At 42.0% G+C, this 15,495-nt stretch overlaps 1 protein-coding gene across 6 annotated transcripts in view; it reads right to left on the bottom strand.

The window, feature by feature from the left end:
• The window catches only part of GPALPP1 (GPALPP motifs containing 1), a 49,636-nt gene that overhangs the window by 32,363 nt on the left and 1,778 nt on the right, over nt 1-15,495 (bottom strand). For 5 of the 6 annotated variants that reach the window (XR_639747.3, XM_009191881.2, XM_009191879.2 and 2 more), the window contains exon 2: nt 321-453. Coding sequence is in view for 4 of the 6 variants with exons in the window: in XM_009191881.2 (XP_009190145.2) it covers nt 321-453 (133 nt within the window). In the remaining 2 variants the exon portion in view is untranslated. Of the gene's footprint in view, nt 1-320; nt 3,056-15,495 lie in introns of all 6 variants that reach the window. The other variant, XM_021929601.2, reaches the window with a different exon arrangement.

The raw sequence follows: 15,495 nt of genomic DNA, 5'->3' as shown, positions 1-15,495 counted from the left end.
GTGGGAGGATCGCTTGAGCTTGGAAGGCAGAGGCTGCAGTGAGCCAAGATCATGCCACTTCACCCCAGTGTGTGCCAGAGTGAGCCCCTGTCTCAGGGAAAAAAATATATATATTGAAATTCTAGATATCTCTATAGCTGCACCCTACTAGAATAAATTTCTTTGTAAGAGGTATAGTTCAGGATGAAATGCCATACAAAATGATTTCTCCCTGTGCTGTATAAATGGAAATTTGATATCCCCTTATTAGTTATCTGTTCCAGCCAACTTATACTAGCTCTGAAGTTTGGTCTATCATTTAATTTAATTAAATGACTGACCTTGCAGTTGGACCAGTGTCATCTTCTTCAGATTCTTGATTTCCTTCTTCGTACAAAGAACTACTGTCTTCATCGCTGTCTGATGAATCTGAACTACTGCTTTTATAATTAGGGGGCAGAGCTGGTCCTGCAACTAAAGAAGATTTGTTGTTTGTCATCACTAGCCACTACTGTTTCAGTGAACCCTTCTAGCTGATATTTCCACTTTCTTTTCTGAAATAAACAGCACTGGCTGTCTATCATTTATTATTCGCTTTAATTTCACTTGCTGTTTTGTGTACGGTGGTTTTGTCTTTCCAGCTCTAGGAAGGCAGAAATTATGTCTTACACAATCTCTTTCATGAGATTCACAAAAGCTTTGTTAATATCTGAACTTATAAACCCGAACTCATAGCAATAGCATGTAATTTCCTTGATAACGTGCAGTTTTTGCATTGGTTGGTGCACCTGCCAAAACCAAAAAACAAAAAACAAAAAAACGGCTTCATGATTTTTTTTTTTCTTACAGACAGCTTAAGGTAGAATCACTACTTTAAAAAAAAAAAATCTTTTCTGGTATCCCCATATTTCTTGGTTAGTTTTCTTTTTGAGATGATTTTCCAAGCAGAAATAAAATTAGAGTCACTCTAAGTTTTACTGCTTGCCAACAGAGATACAGGGAAGAGAATGAGGCTGCACTGTAATGGGGATGTTAGGGAGAGTGGTAAAGGTCTTCTAGGTCCATTTATCAGGATGACTTGCTCTCACTTTACATCTCAGCAAAATTACAAATTACTGCATGGTGCCACTGCAGTGTCATGATGTCACTGATGATGTCACACAGACACAACTGTCCAGGTTGATCCTAAATAGTGATGCTAAAAGGCTACTGTCATAGTTCCCAAGGTTGGATATTTATCAGACTCCCTAAAAATATATATATATATATTTTTAAAGATTCATAGGCCCTTTTCTCAGATATTCTGACCCAGGTGGCCTGGAGGAGGGCCTGGAAACATGACTTTCCAAAGAGTATTCTGGGTATGCCATTCATTCAATATTATAATAATAGTAATATTTGTTGCTACAAAAACTTAAGTGTAATAAATAAAAAAACAAATAACATGGTTTGAGTTCTTAGGTGTTATGAATTGTTTTAAGAGACATACACATTATTCTATTTAATTCCGATAACAATCCTATGAGGGAGGTATTATTTCTATTTTACAGATGAAGAAACTGAGGCAGAGAATTGTTAAGTGACTTGCCTAACTTCATACAACTAAAGAGTGGGGCTGGGATATGAACCCAGGAATCTGATTTCAAAGCCTGTATCCTTAACCACTATACTAGCCAATATTCAATAGTCAGCAACCATCCATCCAGCAACAGTTATTAAGTAAATACTTATAGAGAAACAAACATTAAAAGAATTAAGATCAATTCAGATATTGTAAGTGCTGCTATGAAAATAGGAAAAAGGTGACACTGTATATGTGGGAGAGTAATTTTAAAGACAGTGGTAAGGCAAAAATCTCTCTGAGAAAAAGACATTTGAGTGGAGACTTAAATGATGAGATGACAGGCGCCATGGACAGAGGAACAGCCAGTGCAAAACTCCTATGCAGGGAGCAAGCCTGATGTGCTTGAGGGAGAAAAAGGCCAGTGTGGCTTAAGAAAAGCAAAATGACAAGCTCGAGTTGGATGGTATAGAGGGGCCAGACCCCATGCTTTGGAGTCAGACTCTGTGCTTTGAATTCCAGGTTGGCCACTTACTAGCTGTGTGATTTGGATAAGTTACTTAACCTTCCTATTACACTCTTGCTTTGTAAAATAAGGTTAATAATAGTTTCAACCTCACAGGACTGTTGTGAAGATTACATAGTTAATATATGCAAAGCACCTAACAAAGCCTTTGGCATATAGCAAGTGCTCAATAAATGCTAGTATAGGCTACAATAAGGAGTTTGGACTTCCCTTTCCCTTTCCATTTTCTGTTCCCTTTCCCTAAGAGGCAAGATCTCACTGTGTTGTCCAGGTTGGAGGGCAGCAGCTATTCATGGGTGCGATCCCACTGCTGACCAGCATGAGAGTTTTCACATGCTTTGTTTCTGACCCGGGCTGGTTCACCCCTCCTTAGGGCAATCTGGTGGTCCTTCACTCCCGGAGGTCACCATACTGATGTTGAACTTAGCGTGGACACCAGATTGCATAGCGTACTATAGCCCAGAACTCCTGGACTCAAGTGATCCTCCTGCCTCAGCTTCCTGAGTACCTGGGACTACAGGCATGCACCACCACATCCAGCAGGAGTTTGGACTTTTAATTACAACAGGCAGTCATTGGGAGGTTGTGGGTCAGGAGAGACATGATACGAATTACCAAACAAACAAGCAAAAAAACTGTCTGCTTATGGACAATAGACAAGAGACATCAGCAACAGGAGATATGCATTAGAAAGCTGATAAAAAATGGTTTGGCCAGGTGTGGTGGCTCACGCCTGTAATCCCAGCACTTTGGGAGGCCGAGGTGGGTGGATCACCCGAGGTCAGGAGTTTGGGACCAGCCTGGGCAACATGGTGAAACCCTGTCTCTACTAAAAATACAAAATTAGCTGGGTGTGGTGGCGTGTGTCTGTAATCCCAGCTACTCGGGAGGCTGAGGCAGGTGAATTGCTTGAACCCCGAAAGTGGAGGTTGCAGTGAGCCGGGATCACGCCATTGCACTCCAGCCTGGGCGACAGAGCGAGACTCCATCTAAAAAAAAAAAGAAGAAAAAAAAGGTTTGATTTGCAACATACTCTGATGGAAGGGCAAAGAGGACTGCTAATGGTTTGGATGTTAGAGGTGAGAAGAAAAAAAAAGGAACCAAGGACCAAGGATAGGTCTTAGGTTTTGTGCCTGACTAGCTAGGCAGCTGGATGGCAATGCTATTCTCTAATATGGAGAAGGCTGGGAAGAAAATAGGCTGGGAGGGGAGAGTTGAGAGTTTGTTTTTCACGTTTTAAGTTTCATACAGCCTTAAAAATTTAGGTGGTGCTATCAGTGGCACTTGGGCATACTAGGGTGTATCGGGTATGTAAGTCCGTTCTCACGCTGCTATGAAGAAATACCTGAGACTGAGTAATTTATAAAGGAAAGAGGTTTAATTGACCCACAGCTCAGCATGGTTGCGGAGGCCTCAGGAAACTTACAATTATGGTGGAAGGGGAAACAAACACATCCTTCTTCACATGGCAGGAGGAAGGAGAAGTGTGGAGAGAAAGGGGGAAAACTTGTAAAACTATCAGATCTCATGAGAACTCACTCACTATCCCAAGAACAGCATGAGGGTAATCACCACCCATGATTCAATTACCTCCCACCAGGTCCCTCCCACAACATGTAGGGATTATGGAAACTACAATTCAGGATGAGATTTGGGTGGGGACACAGCCAAACATTATCACAGTATAAAGCTCAGGGGAGAAACTAAGGCTAGTTTTGGAATCACCAGCCTATTAAAAAATTTTTTTCCCTGTCTCTCTTGGTGCATTACTATAGAACAGGTACATAACATGCCTTAGAAAAGAATAACTAAGGCATGCTGCGTTACAGCAAAAAGAGGAAAACATCAAGCATCATGGATGGGATTCCTGTCTCCAACTGCTGTTTAGGGTTTCCTGAAGAAGACTTAATGTCTTAGTATATAAGTTTTCCCCAGTTATAAATAGAGACTATATGTGACCTCTAACCTCAATGAATAATTGTGGCCCCATAGGAGTGATTGTCTCTTTTCATCTTCTTGATTCTAAGTACATTAAAGAGGGAAGATATGTTTTCTCCTCTTCTGCTTCTTTCTCTTCTTACATGTGACTGCTATCAATGTAATTTATCAATTGTATACTATTGGCCAATTTTGGATAGGTGTGTATCAAGAAAAAAATTTATTATTGTTTTATATATTTTAAGCAATTAGATGTGTAATATGGTCTAAATATGTGCTGTTCTTGGTATTATAACATACATACATACATTTTATTTATTTATGTATTCATTCACTCATTTATTTATTTAGTGATGGGGTCTTGCTCTGTTTCCTGGGTTAGAAAGCAGTGATCTGATTATGGCTCACTGTAACCTTGAACTCCTGGACTCAAGCGATCCTCCCATCTCAGCCTCCTGAGTGGCTAGGACTACAGGTGTTTGCCACCACGCACAGATAATTTTTAAATTTTATTTTATTTATTTTTTTAAGACCAGGGTCTCACTATGTTGTCCAGCTTAGTCTTGAACTCTTGGCCTCAAGTGATCTTTCTGCCTTGGCCTCCGAAAGCACTGGGATTACAGGCACGAGCCACCACACCTGGTGCTATTACAACTAAAAAATTGCCTTGGATTTTTAAAGAAACAAATGGGTATACATTGTTTTAAAAAGTTAATAAGCAGATGAAGATAAAACTCATCTAAGAAAACCTGGCCTTGTAAAAATAATCACAGGAAAAATAGTACAAAAAAGTAACATTCAGCACATAGTACCATTAATTTCTTTTTGAGTTGTGTCAAAATAAACAACTATTTCATCACGAAATGACAGAATACTGAGATGGCGATATAAAAAAGAAAAAAGAGGTCAGGCATGGTGGCTCATGCCTGTAATCCCAGCACTTTGGGAGGCCGCGGCAGGCGGATCATAAGGTCAAGAGATCGAGACCATCCTGGCCAACATAGTGAAACCCCATCTGTACTAAAAATACAAACATTAGCTGGGCGTGGTGGTGTGTGCTTGTAGTCCCAGCTACTCAGGAGGCTGAGGCAGGAGAATCACTTGAACCAGGAGGCGGAGGTTGCTGTGAGCCAAGATCATGCCACTGCACTCCAGCCTGGTGACAGAGCAAGACTCTGTCTCAAAAAAAAAAAAAAAAGAAAAAAGAGAAGAATATTAAAAGTATCAGTCAGTATACACCACAATACAGACCTCCTAATAAAAGTAAGGACATGTCTGGCTTAACTTTTTTATAGATCGATATCCTTCTGAACTATGAATAATCTCAAAAAACTATTTTGGGAACATGTAATGAACTATTCCATATCTCTCCTAAAGCAGTGATGCTTGTCATCATTAAGGAGGCTCTGCTATTGCAATGATAATTTTCCAAACAGATTATAAATTCCATAAGAACAGGAGTTATGCCTTCCTTATATTTCACTTTATTCCCCTTTTCATATCACACAGAATTACGCATACAAAAAAATGAAGTCAGTATAATACATAAAATCTCATTACAGATCAGCATTAACAGATGAACATCTGCAACTGATTTTGATGACTAGAAACGCTAACTTGAACCCCGATGAAATGATATGTCACTTCCCCAAAACCAATTCTATTCTTCTCATTAGTAGACCTGTATTACGAAAAAATTATATGGTATTATGTTTTGGATTGCAACAATAAAATTTTGTGAAGTTTGCTTCCTTCTTGTTATACATATACTTTCATAATCATCTTGACTTCGCCTACTGACCTGCAAAGTCAAAAGTACAGTTGTCCCTTGGTATTCTCGGGAGATTGGTTCCAAGACCAGCTCCCCGGTTTGTAGCTACCAAAATCTGTGGCTATGGCCTTTGTTCCACATCCCTTGAATATTGTACTTTCAATCTAGAGTTGGTTGAACCTGAAGACTGAGAACTCACAGATCTACAGAGTCAACTGTATTTACTATCTGGTCCTTTACAAGAAAAGTTTGCTGACCCCAGGACATGGTTAAGTCATGCAAATATAAAGAAGGGGCACCCAACCCATCTTTTACAGGCAGTAGGCAGTTAACATCAAAGAGTGTTTCCTAGAAGCAGTGATGTAGGGATGGGACCTGAGTTAGCTGGGCAAAGAAGGTGGAGACTGGAGGAAGAGTAGTCCAGGCAGAAAGAAAAGCATCTACAAAAGCCTGAAAGCAAAAGTCACCACATTTAGAAAACTGAAAGGTGTTCAGGATGGTTGGAACCAAGAGAGGATAGAAAGAGCGGCCAAATGTTGCTGTGAGGTCAAGGAAGACTAGGACTGAAAAGGGAGCCTTGAATTGGTGAGAGTCTCAGTGGACTGGTGAGAGAAGAAATGCAATGGGTTAAGGAGAAAACGGAAGACCCAGAGACAGTAAGAAAGAAAAAGGAGCAGCTAGAGGAGGATATGAAGTAGAGTTTTCTTCAAAGATGGGAAAGATTTGAATGTTTTGGTTAAATGCTAAGGGCAGACGGCCCTAAGGACAGGGAAGGGAGTCAGAGTAAAAATGGAAGGATTAGCTTTAGAAGGAAGCAGTATACCTCTTCCATTGTTACCAAAGGGCAGACAAAAAGCTTGGCATGGATTCAGGAAAGTTTTTAGCTATAGTAACAGAAAATTGAGGAAGTTCTCTTATGATGGCATTTACTTGTTCAATGAAGTAGACAGAAAAATACAATTTTAGAAGACAGGGAAAGTTTTAAAAAGCCATGGTTGCAGATTGGGGAAGAGAAGGGAGGTGAAGCCTGTGAAGATTACTGGACAGACCTATGGACCCAGTTAGGGAACAGGCTAACTTTTAGCAGCATGAGTTCGTGGAGGCATGAGGTTTCTTCTAGCAGCACTAGGCAGCCTGGCTGGAGGCTCACAAAGGGTAAACACTTGCACTGATCCAGGGCTGGGCTTTCGTTAGATGGGTTTGGCAGAATACCCAATGGGATAAAGCAGTTGAGAGCACCAGCAAGCGAGTGGATGAATGGATGGATCATGGCGTCTAACAGAAGTAGGGATGTAAGCACTCCTCTCAGATAGAAGTGCTTAAGGTTAGAAGTACTTAGGGATGCAAGGCTCAATGAGGTTAAAAAACAAAAATAAAAAGCAAATGAAATGGGAGTAACTTGAGTGGGAACAATGAATGAATAAGGGGTTCTTGCCGAGAATGAGATTTGAATTTAAGTTTTTGGAGCTGGAGTAGGGTAGACTCCCTACTCCAGCTTCAAATGTAGGTGAAATTAGTGGAGGTGAAGGTCACTGTAGATAAGGAGACTGGAGTTAGAGTCAGAATGGCCAAGGCTCCACTCAGCTTCCACAGAACAGAATATGGCTCAAGCAATCCTCTTGCCTCAGCCCCCGGAGTAGTTGAGACTGCATGTGCATGCTATCACACCTGGCTAATTTCTACATTTTTAGTAGAGATGAGGTCTTACTATGTTGTCTAGGCTATTCTTGACGTCCCGGGCTCAAGTGATCCTCCCACCTTAGCCTCCCAAAGTGCTGGGATTATAGGCATGAGCCACTGTGCCTGGCCAGGAATTTTTACTCTGTCCTCTAGTCAGCCAAAAGGAATCTACTGAGTACCTGCTTTGTGCTGGGTACCCTGCTAGTATTGGGGATTACAGAGGCTTAGCACGTGGTTCCTTTCCTCATGGTTTAGTGGGCAAACCAGCAAACAATCCAGCATAATAACTCTTGAGAAAATATTTGCACCGCAGGGTTTCTAATGACATGACTTCAGGGTCATTTTCCAGCAGTCAATTTTCAGAGTATTCAAATGAAGTTAACTTGTTCCATCTCAGACCTGTGTGCTCCCTCTCTCCTCTTTACTCTGGTCATGCTTGTCAGATCTTTCTGGGACAGCAGAATGTGAGGAACACAGGGCAGATATCAGACTGGATTCAGGAATCCTCACTTGAAGGTAATCCTGACACCTGCTACAACATGGATGAACCTTAAGGACATTATGCTAAGCCAGTCCAAATAAAAGGACATTATGCTAAGCCAGTCCAAAGAAAAGTCCAAATAAGCCAGTCCAAAAAAAAAAAAAAAGACAAATACTGTATGATTCCACTCAAATGATGTACTTAGAGTAGTCAAATTCGTAGAGACGGAAAATAGAACAGTGCTTGTCAGGAGCTGGAGGGGGGAATGAGGAGTTATTGCTTAATGAGTACAGAGTTTCTTTCTGTTTTATAAGATGAAAAGAGATGTGGATATGGTGGTAATAGTTGCTCAACCATCTGAATATATTTAATGCCACTGAACTGTACATTTAAAGATGGTTAAGATGGTAAATTTCATGTCATGTATATTTTATCACAATTTGTAAAAACTGAAAAAAAAAAAAAAAAAAAGAGGCTGGGCACAGTGGCTCATGCCTATAATCCCAGCACTTTGGGAGGCTGAGGCAGGTGGATCACTTGAGCCCAGGAGTTTGAGACCAGCCTGGCCAAAATGGTGAAACCCCGTCTCTACTAAAAATACAAAAATCAGCCAGGTGTGGTGGCACACGCCTGTAATCTCAGCTAGTTGGGAGGCTGATGCAGGAGAATCACTTGAACCAGGAAGCAGAGGTTGCAGTGAGCTGAGATCATGCCACTGCACTCCAGCCTGGGTGACAGTGAGACGCTGTTTACAAAAAAAAAAAAAAAAAAAAAAAAAAGGCCAGGCAAGGTCACTCAAGCCTATAATCCCAGCACTTCGGGAGGCCGCCGAGGTGGGCGGATCACCCAAGGTCAGGTGTTTGAGACTAGCCTGGCTAACATGGTGAAACCCCATCTCTACTAAAAATGCAAAAATCAGCTGGGCGTGGTGGCAGGCACCTGTAGTCCCAGCTACTGGGGAGGCTGGTGCAGGAGAATGGCATGAACCCGGGAGGCGGGCTTGCAATGAGCTGAGATAGCGTCACTGAACTCCAGCCTGGGTGACAAAGCAAAACTCTGTCTCAAAAACAAAAACAATCAAACAAACAAAATCCCCTTCCCCGCCAGCCATTAGGTTTCTTCCGGACTCCATACAAAGGATTATGGTTAGCTGCATTCGTGCAGGTCCTGGCTTCCCCAACCCCCATAAATCCTGGGCCCCTCTTAAGGAAATTTTTTTTTTTTTTTTGAGACAAGGTCTTGTTCAAACTCTCAGGCTGGAGTGCAGTGGTGTGATCACAGCTCACTGCAACCTCAAACTCCTGGGCTCAAGCAATCTTCATGCCTCAGCCCCCGGAGTAGTTGAGACTGCATGTGCATGCTATCACACCTGGCTAATTTCTACATTTTTAGTAGAGATGAGGTCTTACTATGTTGTCTAGGCTGTTCTTGACATCCCGGGCTCAAGTGATCCTCCCACCTTAGCCTCCCAAAGTGCTGGGATTATAGGCATGAGCCACTGTGCCTGGCCAGGAATTTTTACTCTGTCCTCTAGTCGGCCAAAAGGAATCTACTGAGTACCCGCTTTGTGCTGGGTACCCTGCTAGTATTGGGGATTATAGAGGCTTAGCACGTGGTTCCTGTCCTCATGGTTTAGTGGGCAAACCAGCAAACAATCCAGCATAATAACTGCAGACAGAGAAAGCCACATGTGCTCCCATCCCTCACCACAAACACTGTGGTCTTGGCAACAGCAGGACCACCAGCAGCAGCAGCAGCTGGGAGCTTGTCAGAAATGCAGAATCTCAGGCCTCACCCACATCACCTGAATCAGAGTTGGCATCTTAACAAGATCTGTGGGCAATCCACGTACACGTTCAAGTTTAAGGTGCACTGCTACAGAAGACAGAAATAGGGTGACCAACTGTGCTAGTTTGCTTGGGATTGAAGGGCTTCTTGGGATGTGGCATATTTAGTGCTAAAACTGGGACAGTCCCAGGGACGGAGGGGGTAATTTAGTCTTTGCTCCTGAACTTGGAATACATTAAAATCCTGACCGGGGGGAGGGGAGAAGAAGAGACTGGCTAGGACATTGAAAGATTTGTTTTAGAAGTTCATGTCCTTTTTTAAAGATTCTGATAGGAACTCTCATCAGGAATCATTAAACAAAGATGTCAGATAAGCATCTAAGTTCTTACATAAAAATCTTCACCGCATGGGTGGGAATATCATCACTTAAAAGAGAGAATAGAGTATATATATAAAAAAAGAGAGCTTAGGAGTCAGCTTTCAGAATCTTTAACACCTGAAGGTTTAATCGAAGATAAACTATTCGAGATGAAGAGGAGCTGCGCAAAGAGAAGACAAAAATGAGGGGAGTATGGTATCACAGAAACCGACAGAAGAGAAGGGGTGTGTGTGTGTGTGTGTGTGTGTGTGTGTGTGTGTGTGTGTGTGTGTTTAAAGATAGGGGCTTGCATCTGGGCGCCGTGGCTCATGCCTGTAATCCCAGCACTTTGGGAGGCCAAGGCGGCCGGATCACCTGAGGTCAGGAGTTTGAGACCAGCCTGACCAACATGGAGAAACCCTATTCTACTAAAATACAAAATTAGTCGGGCATGGTGGCGCATGCCTGTAATCCCAGCTACTTGGGAAGGTGAGGCAGGAGAATAGCCTGAACCCGAGAGGTGGAGGTTGCGGTGAGCCGAGATCACACCATTGCACTCCAGCCTGGGCAACAAGAGCAAAACTCCGTCCCAAAAAAAAAGGGGGGTCTTGCTCTGTGGTCCAGGTTGGAGTGCAGTGGCATGATCCTATCTTCCTGCAGCCTTGGCCTCCTGGGCTTAAGTGATCCTCCCACCTCAACCTCCCAAGTAGCTGGGACTACAGGTGTGCACCACCACACCTAGCTAATTTTTAAATTTTTTTAGTAGAGACGTGGTCTTGCTATGTTGCCCAGGCTGATCTCCAACTTCTGGGCTCAAGAGATGCTCCCACTTCAGTCTCCCAAAGTGCTAGGATTATAGGTGTGAGCTACTGTGCCCAGCTGCAAGAGAGTTTTAAGAGGAGTAGGTAATCTTAAAATACTGTTAAGTAATAAGAGAAAGACGGAAAAAGTTCCATTTGATTTAGCAGCATGGAAGGATCTATATACATATTACACTTGAGTAAAAATGTAAAAAAATAAAATAAAACTTCAGTGACATCTGTTGCTCTTGGAATAGAGACCAAGGTCCTTCATGTGGTCTCTCCAGTCCTCATTTGCCTTCCTGCCAGAATGTGGCCATCCAGGCAGCAGCAGCAGCAGCAGTGATTTCATCTACCCCTCGCTTTCTCTGCTTCTGTTACACGGTCTTCTCTGTTCCTGCTGCCCACTATGTCCCATCCTGCCTTAAAGTCTTCATACATGTTGTTCCCTCAGTTTGAGTGTTCCCTCCCATCCCTTAGTTTCATTCATTTTGCTAGTTTTCAGAGCTCAGTGCAAAACTTAATCTTGGGATTCAGATGTTATGGGCCTTCTCATGTGATAAACATAAAGTCACACAGTTTTCTAAAATACATGGTTTTCTTCTTAATAAAAGTATTCTTGAAATTATTTATTCGTGTTTTTGTTGTTGTTGTTAACATAGGGTCATTGTGCAGAATATCACATCATATATATTGTTAGATAATTAGAAATGTGAGGCATTGGAGACAGAGCATTTTTGTTTTTAGAAATTAGACTCTAAATTCAAGTTTCTTTTTTTCTTTTTCTTTTTTTTTTTTTGTTGAGACAGGGTCTTACTCTATCATCCAGGCTAGAGTGCCATGGCATGATCGTAGCTTACTACAACCTCCAACTCCTGGGCTCATGCGATCCTCCCACCTCAGCCTCCCAAGTAGCTGGGACTACAGGCATGCACTACCTGTATTTTTTGTAGGGATGGGGTTTTGCCATGTTGCCCAGGCTGGTCTTGAACTCATTCGATCAAGAATCTGTCTGCCTAAGCTTCCCAAAGTGCTGGGATTACAAGCGTAAACAACCATACCTGGCCCAAGTTTCTTAAAACTAGATGCACAAGCCAATAAGCACATGAAAAGGTGCTCAACATCACTAATTGTTAAGGAAATGCCAATCAAAGCAATGAGATATCACTTCACACCCATTAGGATGACTATCATTTAAAAAACAAAAAAAAAAGACAAACAGAAATTAACAAGCAATGGGAGGGTGTGGAGAAACTGAGACCCTTGTACACTACTAGTGGGAACGTAAAATGGTGCAGCTGCTATAGACAACAGTATGCTAGTTCCTCAAATTGTTTTTTGTTTGTTTGTTTGTTTTTGTTTTGTTTTGTTTTGAGACAGAGTCTCGCTCTGTCACCCAGGCTGGAGTGCAGTGGTGTGATCTTGGCTCACTGCAACCTCTACCTCCCAGGTACAAGTGATTCTCATGCCTCAGCCTCCCCAGTAGCTGGGACTACAGGTGCAAGCCAGCACACCTGGCTAATTTTTGTATTTTTAGTACAGATGAGGTTTCACCATGTTGGCCAGGCTGGTCTTGACCTCCTGACCTCAGGTGATCCACCTGCCTCAGCCTCCCAAAGTGCTAGGATTACAGGTGTGAGTCACCGTGCCCAGCCTCTCAAAATGTTGGAGAATTACCACATGATCCAGCAATCCCATTTCTGGGTATACGACCAAAAGAAATGAAAGCAGGGACTTGAACAGATTATTTGTACACCCATGTTCATAACAGCATTATTCACAATAGCATACATAGCTACCCAAGGGTCCAGCAACAGATGAATAAACAAAATGTAGTCTGTACATGGAATATTGTTGAGTCTTAAAAAGAAAAGAAATTCTAACGTGCTACAATAAGTGAAGCTTGAAGAAATCATGCTAAGTGAAATAAGCCAGTAACCAAAGGACAAGTACTGTATGATTCCATTAAATGAAGTACCTAGAAGAGTCCAATTAACAGAAAAAGAAAGTAGATGGTGGTTACCAGGGACTGGGGGAGAGGGGAGAATGGAGAATTATTATTTAATGGGTATAGGTTTCAATTTTGAAGGTGAAAATAGTTCTAAGAGATGGATGGTGGTGATGACTGCACAACAACGTGACTGTACCTAAGTGCCACTGAACTATATGCCTACAAATGGCTAATATGATAGATATGTATATTTTACCAGAATAAACAAGAAAAAAAACCAGATGCATATATATGGTTGCCTGATGGAAGGTGATAGTGGAGAAAGGATGGTCTGTTCAATAAATGGTGCCAGGATACCCTTACGGGGCAAATAATTTTCATCCCTATCTCACACCACACACAAACATCAATTCCAGATGAATTGCAAATATAAATGTGAAAGCTGAAACAATAATGCTTTTAGAAGAAAACATAGAACAGCTTTATAACCTTGGGGTGGGCAAGATACCTTAAATAGGGTGCAAAAAATTCTACCGTAAAAGAAGAAAATTAAAAGTCAGAATATATTAAAATTAAAAACTTACGTTAATCAAAACATACCAACATGAGTGAAAAAACCACAGAATTAGAGAAGGTATTTCTGATACACCTATCTGGAAAATGACTCATATCCAGACTATAAAAAGAACTCTATAAATCAATATGAAGACAGACAACTCAATGGAAAAATAAGCAAAAGACCGAACACAGCATGTATCCATGTGGTCAAATAACACATGAAAAGGTGGTCAATTTCATTTGTCACCAGGGAAATACAAATTAAAACTACCATGAGATATTGCTACAAACCACCAGATTTAAAAGAAAAAACTATTAGAATGTGGAACAACTAGAATTCTCATATACGCTGAGAACTTTGGTGACTTTGGAAGGTGGGAGTATCCACCATAAGACATATACTACAATGCAGAGCAGCACATTTTATAACAGCCTCCAAATGGAAATTACTCAAATGTCCATCCAATGTAAAATGGATAGATTGCAGAACATTCATCCAATGGATGACTATATAGCAATGTAAAGAAACAACCTATAATCATTCTATTTGTTTAAAGACCAGATTATGAACTTCAACAATCTATAATAATGCTAATCTACATCAATGAATCTCACAAAGTAATATAGTACCAAGATAGGAAGCCAGTTACGAAAGAGAAAACATGCAGTTACCCTTTGGTTGTAGGAGGGATGGTGATGCAGGTAGTAACTGAAAGATGGTCCAAGTGCAGCTTCTATGGTGTGATATAGTGGATGTGAAAACCATTGGTACTGGTAAGCTTCTTAAAAATCCAGATAGATGAAATAAAAATTATATGTGAAGATTTTTTGGCAACTGTTTTAGGTTCAGCCATCTAGGAGGTTATGAAGGGAATGGAATTATAGCAGGGGGGATTATGCGTTAAAAATGACACACCATGTGTAAGATACTGTGCTTGACGAAGAGCAGTCATTCAACATACATATACGAAGAATTTTTTTTTTTTTTTTTTTTTTTTTGAGACAGAGTCTCACTCTGTCGCCAGGCTGGAGTGCAGTGGCGCAATCTCAGCTCACTGCAACCTCCGCCTCCCGGGTTCAAGTCATTCTCCTGCCTCAGCCTCCAGAGTAGTTGGGACTACAAGTATGCACCACCATGCCTGGCTAATTTTTGTATTTTCAGTAGAGACGGGGTTTCACCATGTTGGCCGGAATCGTCTTGATCTCTCACCCCGAGATCCACCAGCCTTGGCCTCCCAAAGTGCTGGGATTACAGGTGTGAGCCACCGCGCCTGGCCCCAGAATCTTTTATGTGCCAGGCAGGTTGTAATGCAACTCCTTCAAGTAGAGGGCAATACACATATTACACATGTACGGCGTTAAGTGCTGGGGGAAGCGGAGAACTAACACATAAAAGAAACAGAAGAGAGCAGACAAAGAAAGACGTACTTGACATAAAAGCTGGTAGAATGATGGAAGCAACCATAACAGAATTATCTATGCAGGAGTTGGTGGTTGCTTATCTGCAAATCCTGCCTTGGTTTAAAATCAGGGAATATGGGCCGGGTGTGGCAGCTCGCGCCTGTAATCCCAGCACTTTGGGAAGCTGGGGTGGGCGGATCGCCTGAGGTCGGGAGTTGGAGACCAGCCTGGCCAACATGGGGAAACCCCCTCTCTACTACAAATACAAAATTAGTTGGGCGCAGTGGCGTGCGCCTGTAATCCCAGGTACTCAGGAGGTTGAGGCAGAAGAATTGCTTAAACCCGGGAAGTGGAGGTTGCAGTGAGATGGGATTGTGCCATTGCACTCCAGCCTGGGCGACAGAGTGAGCCTCCGTCTCCAAAAAAAAAAAAAAAAAAAAAAAATCAGGGAATGTGGTGAACCAGCAACAACATACACATAGGAACCCAACTAGCTAAATTGGTTAACCACACCTTTATTCAACCTTGGTCGAATGGAACTTTTCTTGCTAAAATAAAATCACTATTTATTTATTTATTTATTTTGAGACAGAGTCTCGCTGAGTTGCCCAGGCTGGAGTGCAATGGCGCGATCTCAGCTCATTGCAACCTCTGCCTCCAGGTTCAAGCGATTCTCCTGCCTCAGCCTCCTGAGTAGCTGGGA

This window comes from Papio anubis, chromosome 15 (assembly GCF_008728515.1).
Source record: "Papio anubis isolate 15944 chromosome 15, Panubis1.0, whole genome shotgun sequence".
Lineage (NCBI taxonomy): Eukaryota > Metazoa > Chordata > Mammalia > Primates > Cercopithecidae > Papio > Papio anubis.
Note: the sequence above shows the minus strand (reverse complement) of the source record. Positions and strands in the feature narration are given on the sequence as shown.